General features: G+C 38.0%; 2 protein-coding genes across 3 annotated transcripts; both read right to left on the minus strand.

The window, feature by feature from the left end:
• Window positions 1-15: 15 nt before the first annotated feature.
• Window positions 16-5,739, minus strand: neil1 (nei-like DNA glycosylase 1). 2 transcript variants are annotated; one of them, XM_082159334.1, is made up of 11 exons: window positions 5,659-5,739; window positions 2,227-2,720; window positions 1,887-2,006; window positions 1,573-1,657; window positions 1,380-1,473; window positions 1,053-1,174; window positions 946-973; window positions 803-864; window positions 504-705; window positions 321-422; window positions 16-218 (listed from the first exon to the last, which is right to left on the minus strand). In XM_082159334.1, the coding sequence occupies exons 2-11, from the start codon at window positions 2,682-2,684 to the stop codon at window positions 169-171; spliced, it is 1,323 nt and encodes a 440-aa protein (XP_082015460.1). In that variant the 5' UTR covers window positions 2,685-2,720; window positions 5,659-5,739; the 3' UTR covers window positions 16-168. The 2 variants fall into 2 exon arrangements, with proteins under 2 accessions (XP_082015460.1, XP_082015461.1); XM_082159335.1 differs by lacking the exon at window positions 5,659-5,739 and having other exon boundaries at window positions 2,227-3,783.
• On the minus strand, window positions 5,739-15,628 carry commd4 (COMM domain containing 4). The gene is made up of 8 exons (XM_082159347.1): window positions 15,517-15,628; window positions 15,222-15,293; window positions 15,051-15,116; window positions 14,926-14,965; window positions 14,231-14,350; window positions 6,701-6,781; window positions 6,436-6,612; window positions 5,739-6,355 (listed from the first exon to the last, which is right to left on the minus strand). The coding sequence occupies exons 1-8, from the start codon at window positions 15,517-15,519 to the stop codon at window positions 6,315-6,317; spliced, it is 600 nt and encodes a 199-aa protein (XP_082015473.1). The 5' UTR covers window positions 15,520-15,628; the 3' UTR covers window positions 5,739-6,314.
• Between the last annotated feature and the right edge of the window lie 245 nt (window positions 15,629-15,873).

Genomic DNA, 15,873 nt, shown 5'->3' on the forward strand with positions numbered 1-15,873 from the left:
GATTAAACAGTAGAATTTAAGGAAATGTTTTTTAATATATTTCAGGTATTTTTTGTATACATATTTTATGTTAAAAATAGATTATGAAGTTTTTACTGAATATAAAAGGTCTAAGTGGTCCATTACAGTAGTTTCATCTCCTTTTGAGAAGTATACAGATTCAAGTCATCATCTTGAACGGCCTCGTCTTGTGCCACTACTTCTCCTCTGTGGCTTTGCTACAAAAGAATCCAGACAAAGACTGAATCAGCTACCCAAGACGCCACAACTCACTGAGCACAGTCAGCTTCTGTATTAAAAGCCCACGACTGAATTCATACCTTTTGTTGCACTTTCCTTAGAGGTGACGGAATTCCTTTTAGTTTTAGTCACTTCCTTCACATGTTGGCCTTTGATTTTGTTAGTCCCAGTCCTTGGAGGAACTTAAAAAAGGACAACATTGCAGTGAAATCATTGTATAATACTTAAAGTAAAAATACAAATGTAGAATGTAAGAATCTAACCTTTTGAGCTTCTCTTTCCTTGGTTTTTCGACTTTGTGTTCTCATCTGCAGGTTCTGTTTTGACCCTCTTTGTGTCTTTTTTCTGCCTTTTTGAACCACCTTGTGCTTTAGAGGTTGCACTTTCTTTCTTTACCTTTATGTTGTCCTTTTTCTTGGCAGGCTTTTCTATCGCAATGCTCTCGGTGTGAGTCTTTTTAGCTTTCTAGAGTGAAGCAGACGTTGTATCTGTCAGATCTTGTATCTGTTCATGAACCCAAGTTAAAAATATAAATATATTTTTAAAAGTAACTGCTTTTCACCTTTGAATCAGTATAATCGTGATCTTTCTGTATTTTCCACTTAATTTTGCGAGATTTGGCACCTAATGGAAAATATTTTTTAGTTATAAGTGACTAAAATTCTTAGGAATAAATCATCTGTTTAAATTGCAGAGTGGTTTTACCTTTGGGCACCATAGGACCAGGATCCCCCTGAAACAAAGCATTTAAATAAAATTTTACTTAATGGTTTCCAGGTTTAGAAATATGATTTTACAAAAGATTTACGTACTTTGAACCAAATTGTCCGTCCATTGTGGTCACTTAATGAGTTCATTCCATCCACAGAGTAACACTGCATCCAGGCTTGTAGCACAGAATATTCAGCTTTTGCTGGTGTATAGCCATTTTCACCTAATCATATAAAAATGAAGTAAACAATCAGTTGCACAAATACCGATCTGAAGCTAAAAAGGCAATTTCACTGACACTACGACTACAAATCTGAGATAACATGTTATTCAGAATGTGATGGGTATGCATGTACTGTCATACACAGCTGTGCAAAATAGCAGTTGATAAATGAATATATCACAATTAAATGCAGTGTGTAACCAACCCAATTTCACCACCTCCAACGGAACAGTGTGACACAAAGAAAGGAGGTCTGGGGTCTCAACCTTCACCCCCTTCTTTCCAGCAGTATCTGTTGTCTGGATGAAACCGAACAGATTCATGATTAATGCCAAACAAAGTGCCTATTAATACACTGACTATAGGGTCAGATTCTTCGCCTCTAAAACTGTAATAACCTTTTTGATCTCCTTTTTGTTCTCATTTTTCAGCTCAATTCCCTCTAGAACTGTCCGTGCCTTCACAAATGGGGGGATTTGTAATCTGAAAATGGGTGGGGAAAACAATCAGTTCCTTTTTCTCATAATCAGATTTAGACTGTCATGACAGTAGGCCATCAAAGAGGGGAATATTTCAATGGTTTAATGTACAATTAAGTAAAAAAAAAAAAAAAAAAAAAAGGGGGATTTTTCAAATAGACAACGTGGTTTTATTCTCAAAGTTAAGATACACAATTTATTTCGAACGTAGAAAACATTGGAAAGGGAGTTACCTGAACAAAATCTCTGCTCGAAGATAGTTCCCAATCCCGTTGAAATACTTCTGATTTAAGAGAGCCTCACAGATGGGTTTGTCAAATGCCTTGTCAGACAGATTTGAAAGAACATTCTCCCTGAAATATTTAAACACACATACTAAGTTATCCTGGACCGATTGATACTGAAATCCCATGAATTGAAATCCCAGGAAATTGTCCTATTCTGACTGCCGGCCGTGATCAATCACTGTTTTGGGAAGACATTTGTACAAAAGTGAGGCTAAATATTTTATGCTAATTTCTGATATACGTTAATGTGTACAATATGATCATTAGAGTTCAGTGAATCCCTCACCTAAAGCTCTCGTACTCAAACATGACGCAAGGCCCTCTGTCTTTTTGCCACGTCCCATTTGCTTGCCAGCTGCCGAATCTGCGTGTGTCCTCAAAACTCAGCACCCTGCGTGGGCTTTCATTAGTGTAGAACCGCAGGTGGGAATGTTTTGGAATATCGTCTTCTGAGGTAAAGCGGAAAAACCCTGACATCCCAAATCGGAAAACCACATCCATCGGATGCTGAGACTGATGTTTACCGACCTTGCGTTTACTGTCACCATCATTTTTGAAGGGTGTGAGTGTGAGTATGACCTCTTTTCCTCTGGACTGGGCTTTGATGATGTAGGCATCGCAGCAGAATGGGACCTCAGGATTTTTATTCACTTCAGATTTCTCTACGGCTCCAGTAAACACAAGCCCTTCACACATCCTGTTGACAAACAGGCTAGCCAGATGAAGCTCAGGACCCTCCGGCATTCTCGAACATGAAAGGAATATGGTCTGTGGAAAAACCTAAACATAAGGGGTTCAGATGTTGTTGTTACACTAGAGACTTTCCACAGTCAGGTTCAAAATAGGACCTAAAACTCTTGTCCACCAGCGTCCGATCAATTTTTGTTCCGACGCGACGCCTGTGACGTTTTCGCTGCTTTTCGCGCCGGGAAAAATGTACTTTAAATATGAAACCATAGCAACGCCCATACACAAATTCTCGCCGCCGAGTTTCCATTGGCTGCTGCCCCGCGTTTTGACGCTCTCATTTGCATAAAGTATCCACCGAGATACTTTTTTGCAGCGCCGCTGTTGACCAAATCGACGCGACGCGACCCATCATGCTTTGCGGGGCGTTTTTGCTGCCTGACGTAGTTCCATAGGAAATGAATGGGCTTTGGCGTCGCGTCAGAAATCGAGACGCTGGTGGACAAGCGGCTTTAGTCGTCACAATGAAATCAAAATCTGCAATTCTTTTTTTAAAATGGAATATTGCAGTAGTTATTATAAATGATTTATCCGTGCACATCATTATTTTTTATTCATGTGCCCTTAAAATCTTTAAAGCAACACCAAAGCACTTTTCCTCTTCGTTCCCCCTACTGTTTGGAAGCGGAATTGACCATTACCGCTGTCGTAAATAATTTAGCCTACCTTCGCACGCACGCTATTTGTTTATCCAGCACCGGCTTAACGATGTCCACAGACAAGGTAGAGCATGTTTCATGATTTTATTAAAGTATGATGTATTGTGACATCAGAAACGAAGTAAAACTAAATAATGACATTATAACGCTTGCCGTAAAGCAAGTCAAATTTGTAGTTTCTTATGTCTCATTCGAACTACAGATCCGCTACCCGATCTGGCAAACTTGCATAGTGTGGTTATAGTGGATAGAGGGCCGCAAAGCGAATGCAGAAGTGCCGTTCACCCTGTTACGAGTTGATGAACCACTGAAACGATTTTGGAAACATTATTTTAAGGTACAAAAGAATCTTTGATGTTGCTTTAATCAAAATAACTCTCCCTCTTGCAGTCTTCTCTTCTCTGATGACGCGTTTACTGGCACGAGGGCGGGGCAACCTGTCAATCACATGACATCGTGATTGGAAGCGGTGTCATGAAAATCATTTTGAAAATCATATTTCATATATTACAAAAACAGCCTTTTTCCACCTTAGAAACATTGCTAAGCTACGTAATATGCTATCAGTTTCTGATGCAGAAAAGTTAGTTCATGCATTCATGACCTCGAGACTGGATTACTGTAATGCTTTATTAGCTGGTTGTCCTGCATCCTCAATAAACAAGCTACAGTTAGTCCAAAATGCCGCCGCTAGAGTTCTTACGAGATCAAGAAAATATGATCATATAACACCGATTTTATCATCACTGCATTGGTTACCTATAAAGTTCCGTATTAATTACAAGGTATTGCTACTGACTTATAAAGCCCTAAACGGCTTAGCTCCAGTCTATTTAACGGATCTTCTATCGCCCTATAATCCATCGCGCTCTTTAATATCACTAAATTCAAGGCTTTTGGTCATACCTAGGATATTCAGAACCACCAAAGGAGGGAGAGCATTTTCACATTTGGCTCCAAAACTCTGGAATAGTCTTCCTGATACTGTTCGTTGCTCAGACTCGCTCTCCCAGTTTAAAACTAGATTAAAGTCGCATCTCTTCGGCCAGGCATTCATATAATCTTACAGTTCAAACTACAATCCGGCCTCTAGCTCATAAATGCCAGAGGAGAACTGGCCCCGACTGAGCCTGGGTTCTCCCAAGGTTTTTTTTCTCCATTAGGTCACCTGATGGAGTTTTAGGACACCATTAGGTCACTTGATGGAGTTTTTCGGTTCCTTGCCACTGTTGCCTTTGGCTTGCTCAGTTGGGGATATTTTGGGGATATTTAATTTAATTTTATCAATCAATAAATTCCTCTTGAAACAAACTTTGTTGTATTACTTTAATTTAATACTGTGAAGCTGCTTTGATACAATCTGTATTGTGAAAAGCGCTATACAAATAAACTTGACTTGACTTGACATCGACCAATAGCAAACCACAACCATCCGATCAAGTCCGCCCTGCTACATCTTTCTTGTTCAAGTAGCTGTTTCACTCGGATATAGCCTATGTCACAACAGGGAAGAAAAGACTATTGTAACCTCCGCTTCATGCTGACTTTAACACTTTAGGCTAGTGAAAGTAGGTGATTAACCTTCAGAAAACGAAGAATCAGATTTTAAGTCAAACTAAATTGTTTTCACAGTCAAACTAATTTGCTTTATTTCTTAGTTGGTTTTGTTCTTCTTCTTTCTTTCTTTTTGCAGCCAAAACCAGAACTTGTCTAAATATCCTGATGTGTGTTTTTGCAATTTTCTTAGGGACAAACTTAGGGAAAAACTTTTCTGACCAAATGGGTAATGGAGTGGAAGATTTAGCCTAAATGAAGCATGTACGTACTAACAAATTGTAATAAAATATTTCCGATAAATTAATGAATAATATATTACATATAATTTTTTTGAAGCTCGGCACATTCAGTTGCCGCTACAATCCGTGTAAAAGTCCATAAAAACCGAACAATTTACGTCCTGCCATTTGTCAACAGTTTCAAGATATGTTTTTGATTAACGGTGGAGAAATAATTTATTAACGGCTATTTGTGCCTCTAATGCTTAAAATAGTTCAACTGGACTGCTTGATGTTTATTGTACTCTAATGTAGAGCGTCTGATAAGCGTGCTGTGCTGGTTTACAATCCTTTCCTGATGTTGAACGATGCTGTTATGAAAGTCTGCCGTAAGCGCTAAGCAACTAGTACATGCATGTTTAGATGCTACATGCAAAGTTCACGAATTGTCGCTTTGCAACGTGTTCTCCCGAATAGCCAGCAAGATCATATTCAGTAAATCGCTGGTTAAATTCAATGAATCGTGCACCAACTCACCTTTGCTCTTGATGTATGTTATATAATAATGTAAACTCGCGCGGTGTGTGCTAATGTTTATGAAACGGGACACGGGAGGATCATGGGAGTTGTAGTTTATTTCTTCAATTCTGAAGATTTCCAACTGACTGAATAAACTCTAAATAGTATGTATTTGTATTTTAAGGATATGCCATTCCCCTTTAACTGCAAACTGTTAATTACATTAGTAACAAAACAAACAATAAAAAATTGAACAAATTAAATTGTAAGTAACGTTAAGGAAATATAGAAACTGAACTGTTATTACATTTCATTTTTTTAAAGAGAGAAAAAACAACAATATATTTAAGAAAATGCACATGATATTAAGACAAATACATGAGGTGAGATGAATCACTAAGAGCTTTATGTTCTCAGGATGTCATTCAACCCGTGACAAAATTAAGTTTAGTGACGTCTGGTCCAAAAAGAAATGAATAAAAAATTTTAATCTGATTGATGTGCTTTTTTAAGGTCAGTGCTCAATTTGAGCAACCACATTTGGAGACCTCTACAAAATACATAATGTTATAAAAACATTATTCTTTTCTTTCTGAGAAGCACATTTCATGTACACGGACAGATTCTGTGCACGTACACATTTCATCAATCCTCTTCAACAAAGGATGACTGGTTCACTGTAGTGCATTCATCATAGTCTGTGCTTGTTTGAGTTCTGGAAAACAAAAAGAAGGAAATTTACAATATGCATAATACAATGTATAATTACTGATCCCAGAAGGAAAACACGGCCACCTGTTAGCAGGACTCTGAACTTGTCAGCAGTGATGGAGACAACGGTGGTCTCTGTGGAGTCTGTCTCGGGGTCCTGAGCCTGTAGTCTGAGCTGGACTGTGGGTTCATTCACTTGCTTTATTTCACTGGAGCTCAGGGTGTAATCCACACGCCAGTTCACCGCTTCCAGACGACCCACTGACACATGACATGGATCAGGAGATTATATGCAAATAAATAATCCGGAATGTATTTCCTTTCTTTTTTTTTTATTGGTAATACTCACATCGTAGGCTGCTCTCCCTCAGCTTTTCCTGTAGAGCACTGTGTTTATCTTCATATGATTTACACAGTCCTGAGGCGTGCTCTAAACACAAACAAATACATGATTAAACCATTGCACCTTTTTCAGGTATTACCCCATGCAGTGTGTAATAAAGCTGTTTGTGACTGTAAAAGGTCTGCAAAGATTAAAGTGCATTATAAATGGAGTGTTTGTCTCCCAAAAGAAAGAACCGATTCTGAAGTGCCTGAAACGCCAGTAATTCCAGTCTTCCTTCCTGATCGTACAAATTTGCATAATGCCCATCTATGGTCTTCACTGGTTGCTTGTGAATAACGTCTACTTTGATCTAGGGCTGGTCCGAATACCATTTTTTGAGCTTCAAAGCTTCAGAGAGAGGGGACTGAACATATTCTTCGGTCTGTTCGTTTGCATTTTGATTATTTCGAGAACCGTTCATCCAATCGACTTCACAAGGGAGTGCAGTGTCGCATTTGGTGCAATATAGATAGACACGCGAGACGCGACATGTTCAGAATTAATAAACTTTTAATAAACTACAGAACAACGCGAGCGGGAAGCGGCGCAGCTCACGCAGGAAGGGCTTATGCTCCGAGAACGGACACTGAACTAGTGATATTAAACACATCTTCCCCATGAACAACACAAAGTAAATACACTCGCACGTAACACACACACACACAGGTCTGTTAACTTAAGCAATACTTTTAATAAGGTAGTCTAATATTTTTCTGACTAACAAATTACTGACACAGTAAAGGGTATATTTAAATAAAGAAAAACTAAATTAAGTTAAATTAAAAACGAGATTAATTTAGATTGATAACGGGTAAAAAGCTTAATACATGGGTCCATGTATCTTTTGGACATTTGATTTCCTGTTTGGAATGGAATAACGAGAAATGAAAACCAGCTCGTTTATTCGTTTTTTAGTTTAGTTTAAAGAACGAAAAATGAGATTTTGGCTCGATTTTTCATTTTTCGTTAGTGGTTTACAAATCGGTTTATGGGTTCGATATTTCATTTGCACATGTGGGCGGCGCTGAAACGCCCCTTTCATCTGATTGGTCAAACCGCTCCGCCTTCAGTAAGCTATACAAGCTTTTCTTTCTGTCAGGCAGAATAAGAGTCAGTACGAGTGCGGCACTGACAAAGGCACTGACGGCACTTTAATAAAACAATGTCTGAAACCACCACTCACTGTTAACTACGCACAATATTTGAAGCAGAAATATGTTGCTGGTCACGTAATTCGTGCTGCTGCGACTTGCAAGCGACCCCAATAATGTGAGCCACAGTATTAGCCTATGACAGATTATTTTAGCATGATGTATTTCCCGTTGATAAATACAGTGTGAATAGTTCCGTCTCTTTGGATAAAAGGGAAGTGGAAAAAATAAATAATAATAGGCTGAACTCATGATAATATGTCCGTAACATTAGATGTCCGTAGATGACCTACCCATAACTGTTACATTAAGTCAAGTCAAGTCAAGTCAACATTAGAGTTAGGGGATAACAGTTTGTACAGTATAAAAATCATTATGTCTAAAGTTCCCATTAAACATGAAAACCCAACAACCCAATGGGAATATATCCTTGTTGTGTAAAACATCCAGAGGTGGACAGTAACAAAGTACATTTACTTGAGTACTGTACTTAAGTACACTTTTTGAGTATCTGTACTTTACTTGATTTTACTGTACTTGAAACTGATTTTCATTTTCAACGTTGGGTTTGGTCTTCTAAATGCGAATTTTGTCATTGTTTTGGTGCACATTAGCTTATAGATAACAGTAAGGCTAACATATTCATACTAAAAGCCCAAAAACTTTAAATATGGCACTATTTGAGGGAACAGCCATTTTGGTGTCCGAAACCATTGTGGAGATTATTGAGTGCACTTATTCAATCTCACATTCAATCCCACTACTGGAACTGTGTTCTAGAAATACATTTGATATTGATATGAGGGTAGGTAGGCAGGCATAGATTCAGAGGCATAAGGTACTGTAAGTATTACACACAACAATAATAAAACAATGCATTGACATTTACTTTTGATACTTAAGTACTTTTAAAAACGAGTACTTCTGTACTTTTACTTAAGTAAAAATCGGTCTTTACAACTTTTAGTTGTAACGGAGTAATATTTGACCAGTAGTATCTGTACTTTCACTCAAGTAAGGAAGTTGTGTACTTTGTCCACCTCTGAAAACATCTGTTCATAATCTGTGATTACACAATTCCAGTACGAACAGCACCGGGAGGCGTCTGGAATAACTGCACTGATCAATCCGCATTTTTAAGTCAGCTGATTTTACAGTAGGCTCATATTCAAAATGTCCCTCTCGTATAACGCCAACGACGGCACAAATGCACTTCCTTTGTGAATTATAGCTGACCACCGTTTTAAATAACAGTTTAAAAAAGGTGGTCAGCTATTTTTCTCAAAGGAAGCTCGGTCGGTCGGTCGGATAGATAGATAGAAGTTTAAATGTGTTAGGCCTATATAAAATTAGGAGCATAACAAGCATTACAAACTACAATGGCCTAAACAGAACTGGAACCTTTGTAAGATATGTGCTCATCTTCACAAAAACTACATGCAGGGTTTTTAAACATCTCGTGTGGAGAAAATATTGTTTGTTCTGGGCAGTATGGCAAGCCATGGCAAAAAGCAGGCCAACTTGTAGGCTATAGCCTACTTGAAAGTAAAACAAATTTGCAGAGTAAAAACAGAGTTTGTGTTGTTGAATCATATTTTTTCTCTCTAGTAGGCTACATCTTAAAATATAGAGCTCATGACAAATAAAAGTTCCAGATGGACAAACATTAAATGCAAAAACCAGTGTGGATAACAATATGTTAAAATAAACTAGAGAGTGGATACACAGACATGGCCTATTTATGAATGAAATTCATGCATTTATTTGTCATTTAAAACTGATGCAAACAGGGAAAGAGAGTAGAAAATACTTATTATCCTGTCGCCCCCTCTAGTGGACACCATTAAGTATTACGGCCTTCATTGCTCGTCGATTGATTTTTTGGGAAAGTAAGTCTGACCAGTTAGAACAGATATAAGCGAGTCAGACCAGTCTTAAGGTCTGAGCTGAGTTTGGTGAAGCATTATGGCGCTTTTCCACTGCATGGTACGGTACGGCTCGGTTTGGCTCACTTATGGCGCATTTCCACTGCACGGTACGGTACGGCTCGCTTTAAATGGTACCACCTCTGTTGAGGTTCCAAGCGTACCGTACCGATACTAAAATGTGACGTGCAAACACTGCAGATCACTGATTGGTCAGACAGAATCATCACTACCAGCGTCATTGTATTTACAACACGAGACACTAAACCCGCTAGATTTAAATAGCCAGTAGACAACAGCCAACACAGCGCCTGTTTTAAAAGTATTTGCTTAAAAAAAAAAAAAAAAAGAGTATAAACTTAAAAAAAAGAAATGGCTGAATCGTGGTCAGTGGACGTGGTGCAGACGTTCCTCTCGTTGGTTGCCGAGGAGCTGATGGGGAAACACGGAATGAAAAATTCGTATTTAATATGATGATGTCATGGCAGTAGAGACGGCAACTATAACGATCAGTCCCACCCACTTTGAAGCGGTACTAACTGCAGTGGAAAAGCAACCGAGCTAAAGCGAACCGAACCGTGCCGTACCGAGCCGAGTCGTACCACGCAGTGGAAAAGCAAAGGGAGCCGAACCGTTCCGTGCCGAGTCGAACCGTACCGAGCCGTACCATGCAGTGGAAAAGCGCCATTAGTTCTAGGCGGAGTCAATTTTTCATAATAATAATAAATAATAATAATAATGTTCAAATATGCTGGCTTTCTTAAGCCAACATAATAAAGAAAACTCAGAGAAACATCGACCAATTCAGTATGTAATAAAATTGTATTAGTTAATAACATTTTAAAGGTATGCCGTGCTCTTCAACCGACATGATTTAATTAATCCCAAACCTGGTAATTTTGTCAGTATTAATGTACGTTCACTGATTCTAGCTTCTCTCTTTTCTGTCTCTTTCTTTTCATGTGATCTGAGTAGGCTACACATGCTTACATTCATAAATATAAACTTTATTTCTATTCAATTTTCAAAATGATTTATAGCCTACAGTCAGGCATATGTCACACACACATATGTGTGTACATTTGTCACACACGCCTACCTGCCTTTTGGTGTAAATAAAAGACGAGAGTGGTACATGTTACGGACATATTATCATAGTACAGTTCAGCCTATTATTGATTTTTATTTCCACTTCCCTTTTATCCAAAGAGACGGAACTATTTGCACTGTATTTATCAACGGGAAATACATCATGCTAAAATAATCTGTCATATACTGTTGCTCACATTATTGGGGTCGCTAGCAAGTCGCATTAGCACGAATTACGTGACCAGCAACATAGATATTTCTGCTTCAAATATTGTGCATAGTTAACAGTGAGTGATGGTTTCAGACATAGTTTTATTAAAGTGCATTTGTCAGTGCCGCACTCGTACTGACTCTTATTCTGCCTGACAGAAAGAAAAGCTCGTAGCTTACTGAAGGCGGAGCGTTTTGACCAATCAGATGAAAGGGCCGTTTCAGCGCCGCCCACATGTGCAAATGAAATATCGAACCCATAAACTGATTTGTAAACCACTAACGAAAAATGAAAAATCAAGCCAAAATCTCATTTTTCGTTCTTTAAACTAAACTAAAAAATGAATAAATGAGCTGGTTTTCATTTCTCGTTATTCCATTCCAAACAGGAAATCAAATGACCAAAAGATACACGGACCCAAATAACTGACACAGTAAAGGGTAGATTTAAATAAAGAAAAACAAAATTTAAATAAAGAAAAAACTAAATTTAAATAAAGAAAAAAACGAAATTTAAATAAAGAAAAACGAAATGAAGTTAAATTAAAAACGAGATTAATTTAGATTGATAACGGGTAAAAAAGCTTAATACATTTTGTTTCTATTATTCTATTTTCCACAATGTCAAAGCAACGCAGCTTAACCCAAAATACAAGCTCAGGCATGCACTTCTGTCCACACACACTCTGCTGTTCTGCGCTCTAGCCAGAGAATACTCCCGTTGCAGGAACACTTTAATAGGCCAAAAAGAAGCAAATATATTTATTAAGTATACCGAGGTTGGGTTCCTTCAACTGTCCATCCTATTAAAAATGGCTAGGCTATATAAGATAATTGTAAAAAAAAGAGTATCGTATTTCGTCAGATTTTATAGTGTTGAACATATTCAAGCGCAAATGAGAACTGTTTCGAGGGGGATGCCAGGTGTGCAAAAAAAAGAATATTCGAATGTCAAATTTTCAAATCGAATACCAACCCACCGAACAAATATTCGGGTCCAGCCCTACTTTGATCCTCAATCACTAGTTGTAGCTGAGACTGGAAGAGTCTGGTTCGTGTTGTCGACATGTCAAGAAAACGCTGTGTTCTGCGTTGCGAAAGCCAATCAATTTGATGCACTTCCAAAGGATGAGAACTCTGGCTCGAATTGATACGGTAAAACCGACGCCATCATTACTGTTTGTATAGCTGTATATCAAGTGCTGAGGAAGATCTGGAGCTGAAATTCAGAAAAGGCAGTTTCATTTCCGGCACGCACTGTAGACCAATCACAACAGAATGAGCCATCTGACCAATCAGAGCAGAGTAGACCAATCACAACAGAATGGGCCATCTGACCAATCAGAGCAGAGTAAACCAATAATGGTCATAGCCAGCTATGAGGTCACTCACCTAAAGGATTATTAGGAACACCATACTAATACTGTGTTTGACCCCCTTTCGCCTTCAGAACTGCCTTAATTCTACGTGGCATTGATTCAACAAGGTGCTGAAAGCATTCTTTAGAAATGTTGGCCCATATTGATAGGATAGCATCTTGCAGTTGATGGAGATTTCTGGGATGCATATCCAGGGCACGAAGCTCCCGTTCCACCACATCCCAAAGATGCTCTATTGGGTTGAGATCTGGTGACTGTGGGGGCCATTTTAGTACAGTGAACTCATTGTCATGTTCAAGAAACCAATTTGAAATGATTCGAGCTTTGTGACATGGTGCATTATCCTGCTGGAAGTAGCCATCAGAGGATGGGCACATGGTGGTCATAAAGGGATGGACATGGTCAGAATCAATGCTCAGGTAGGCCGTGGCATTTAAACGATGCCCAATTGGCACTAAGGGGCCTAAAGTGTGCCAAGAAAACATCCCCCACACCATTACACCACCACCACCAGCCTGCACAGTGGTAACAAGGCATGATGGATCCATGTTCTCATTCTGTTTACGCCAAATTCTGACTCTACCATCTGAATGTCTCAACAGAAATCGAGACTCATCAGACCAGGCAACATTTTTCCAGTCTTCAACTCTCCAATTTTGGTGAGCTCGTGCAAATTGTAGCCTCTTTTTCCTATTTGTAGTGGAGATGAGTGGTACCCGGTGGGGTCTTCTACTGTTGTAGCCCATCCGCCTCAAGGTTGTGCGTGTTGTGGCTTCACAAATGCTTTGCTGCATACCTCGGTTGTAACGAGTGGTTATTTCAGTCAAAGTTGCTCTTCTATCAGCTTGAATCAGTCGGCCCATTCTCCTCTGACCTCTAGCATCAACAAGGCATTTTCGCCCACAGGACTGCCGCATACTGGATGTTTTTCCCTTTTCACACCATTCTTTGTAAACCCTAGAAATGGTTGTGCGTGAAAATCCCAGTAACTGAGCAGATTGTGAAATACTCAGACCGGCCCGTCTGGCACCAACAACCATGCCACGCTCAAAATTGCTTAAATCACCTTTCTTTCCCATTCTGACATTCAGTTTGGAGTTCAGGAGATTGTCTTGACCAGGACCACACTCCTAAATGCATTGAAGCAACTGCCATGTGATTGGTTGATTAAATAATTGCATTAATGAGAAATTGAACAGGTGTTCCTAATAATCCTTTAGGTGAGTGTATATTGTTGTTACAAAAGATTTCTATTTTTAAAACATTTTTTTTTTTTTTTTACTTTTTATTCATCAAAGTATCCTAAAAAAGTATCACAGGTTATGAAAAAATATTAAGCAGCAGAACTTTTTCCAACTTTGATAATGAATCATCATATTAGAATGATTTCTAAAGGATCATGTGATAGACTGGAGTAATGATCCTGAAAATGTAGCTTTGCATCACAGAAATAAAGGATAATTTAAAGTACAATAAATTGAAAACCAATTATTTTCAATTGTAATAATATATCACAATATAAAAAAAAAATCTGTATTTTTGATCAAATAAATGCAGGCTTGATGAGCAGAAGAAACTTCTTTCAAAAACATAAAAAATAGTAATGTTTCCAAACTTTTGGCCTGTACTGTATTTACCTAGCGTTCCGCAGACCGTCAAAACAACATTAGTAACAGTTAAAATAGCATAATGGGGCACTTTACTATAAAGTCCACAAAATGATAAAGTGCGTATCCTTACCTTTCGGCAGGCCAAGCTGCTGTAGTTCACTGGAGAGAGATTCACTGTCTACATCATGTTTAGCAGCACTGGACAGAATGAAACTCAGCACAGCTACACTGGCTTTAATGTCTCCAATTTCTGGGAAAAAAATATACATTATCCAGAGATATGGCATAAAATACACACAGACAACAGAAAAGACATTTATGTAGGGACGTATACATATTGGTAACATATCAGTTATCAGTCAAAATGAAAAAAAAAATTATAATCATTGATCAATTAATCATAAATTTTATGTATAAAGCACTTTTTGAAAGGTAAGCAATGGATATTTCATTGTCGCTCATATCCTAACTTTTGACGTCATCTGACACTCAATTAATCTTTAAAAGCACTAATAGTTTAATAACAATGTTAAATGTTATCTTTAGCAAATCTCAAAATCAATATCCACATCCTGTTTTCCCACACTGTATTGCCTAAATTCACATGTAGCATTTAAAACTACTAATTTTAGTTTCAATTTAATATTAATATTTAACATCAAATATTATTTGAAAATAATTGTAATATCAGCCATTTATTGTTATAAGCCATAACACGAAAATGATCATCAGCTTATCAGTATTGAAACATTTGATTTATAATAATCTTATTTGACACATCACTATTACTGAGAACACATGACACAAAAACTGGGTTATACTCACCAAATTTAGCATCTGTGGTCAGCTTTGAAACTTTGTCATACTGAAAACAGATAATTGTATACAGTTATTAGTTAGATTAGGCTAGTTTCCATTATAGCAGTCTGCTGTAGCCAGTGCTCTCTTACATCAATGCCTTCATCAAGCAGATCTTTCATGACTTGCACACACAGAAGTTTCATCTTCACGCTCGACTGTGAAGAACAGCAATGAAGCAAATTATATATAATTCAGTTTTAGACAGAAGGTGTCAAAGGGAGCATCAAAACACCAATTAAAAGTAGACAACCCGCGCTTACTATTCTAGCTAAGGTGCTTATTTCTGCAAGGACCCAGTCGGGACAGTCCAGATCTCCACAAAATCGGAACCTCTGAAATAAAAAATGAAAGAGCAAAATGAGTGAAGAATGTTTACTTCAGTTGCTCAGTCTTTAAGACTACACTGGACGATTAGCGTGCGCTGTCCACAAAATGAAAATAAATCAACTATCCACAAAACAAAGCAGTCACATATTATAGCTTTAATGGTTTCAAATGTGAAACGAAAATAAACTCAGCTATCGTTCAATAAGAAATAAGATAGATAATTAATACCATTATGACAGTCAGTCAGCTGCTCTGCTCTTCGTGTTCTTCTTCTGGTATTTGGTGGATAGCAAGCAAACCAGCTTTCCGGTGTGGTGCCACCGACTGGACTGGAGGACGAGTCAAGTTGGTTAAAACAGATTTTATATTCTATCAGTCATCAGTGTACTTCCTTTTATAAAGTTAAGAAGTTCGTGATACAATATTTGACTGATTTGGGCCCTTATTTTAAGTCACACTAACTGAAGTGACATTTTTAATAAGACAAATTAATGTTGTATTCCGAGTTCCGACTGAAGTCGAAAGATTTAACTGCAAACGCCCATGTGCAAATTATTAACGGTGAATGTTTAGAAAATATTAACA

This window comes from Leuciscus leuciscus (assembly GCF_965113295.1).
Source record: "Leuciscus leuciscus genome assembly, chromosome: 25".
NCBI classification, from domain to species: domain Eukaryota; kingdom Metazoa; phylum Chordata; class Actinopteri; order Cypriniformes; family Leuciscidae; genus Leuciscus; species Leuciscus leuciscus.

Bases quoted from the DNA above. Each gene is read 5' to 3' on its own strand.
- commd4 (XM_082159347.1), bottom strand. The intron at 14,351-14,925 runs GTGAGTATAACC...TTTTTTTCCCAG, and splicing joins GACCACAGATGCTAAATTTG to AAATTGGAGACATTAAAGCC. The intron at 6,356-6,435 runs GTGGCCGTGTTT...TTTGTTTTCCAG, and splicing joins GTTCAGAGTCCTGCTAACAG to AACTCAAACAAGCACAGACT.
- neil1 (XM_082159334.1), bottom strand. From the start codon at position 2,684: ATGCCGGAGGGTCCTGAGCTTCATCTGGCTAGCCTGTTTGTCAACAGG. The intron at 1,175-1,379 runs GTTGGTTACACA...TTATATGATTAG, and splicing joins GTTGGAGGTGGTGAAATTGG to GTGAAAATGGCTATACACCA. The intron at 219-320 runs GTATGAATTCAG...ATTCTTTTGTAG, and splicing joins TAAGGAAAGTGCAACAAAAG to CAAAGCCACAGAGGAGAAGT.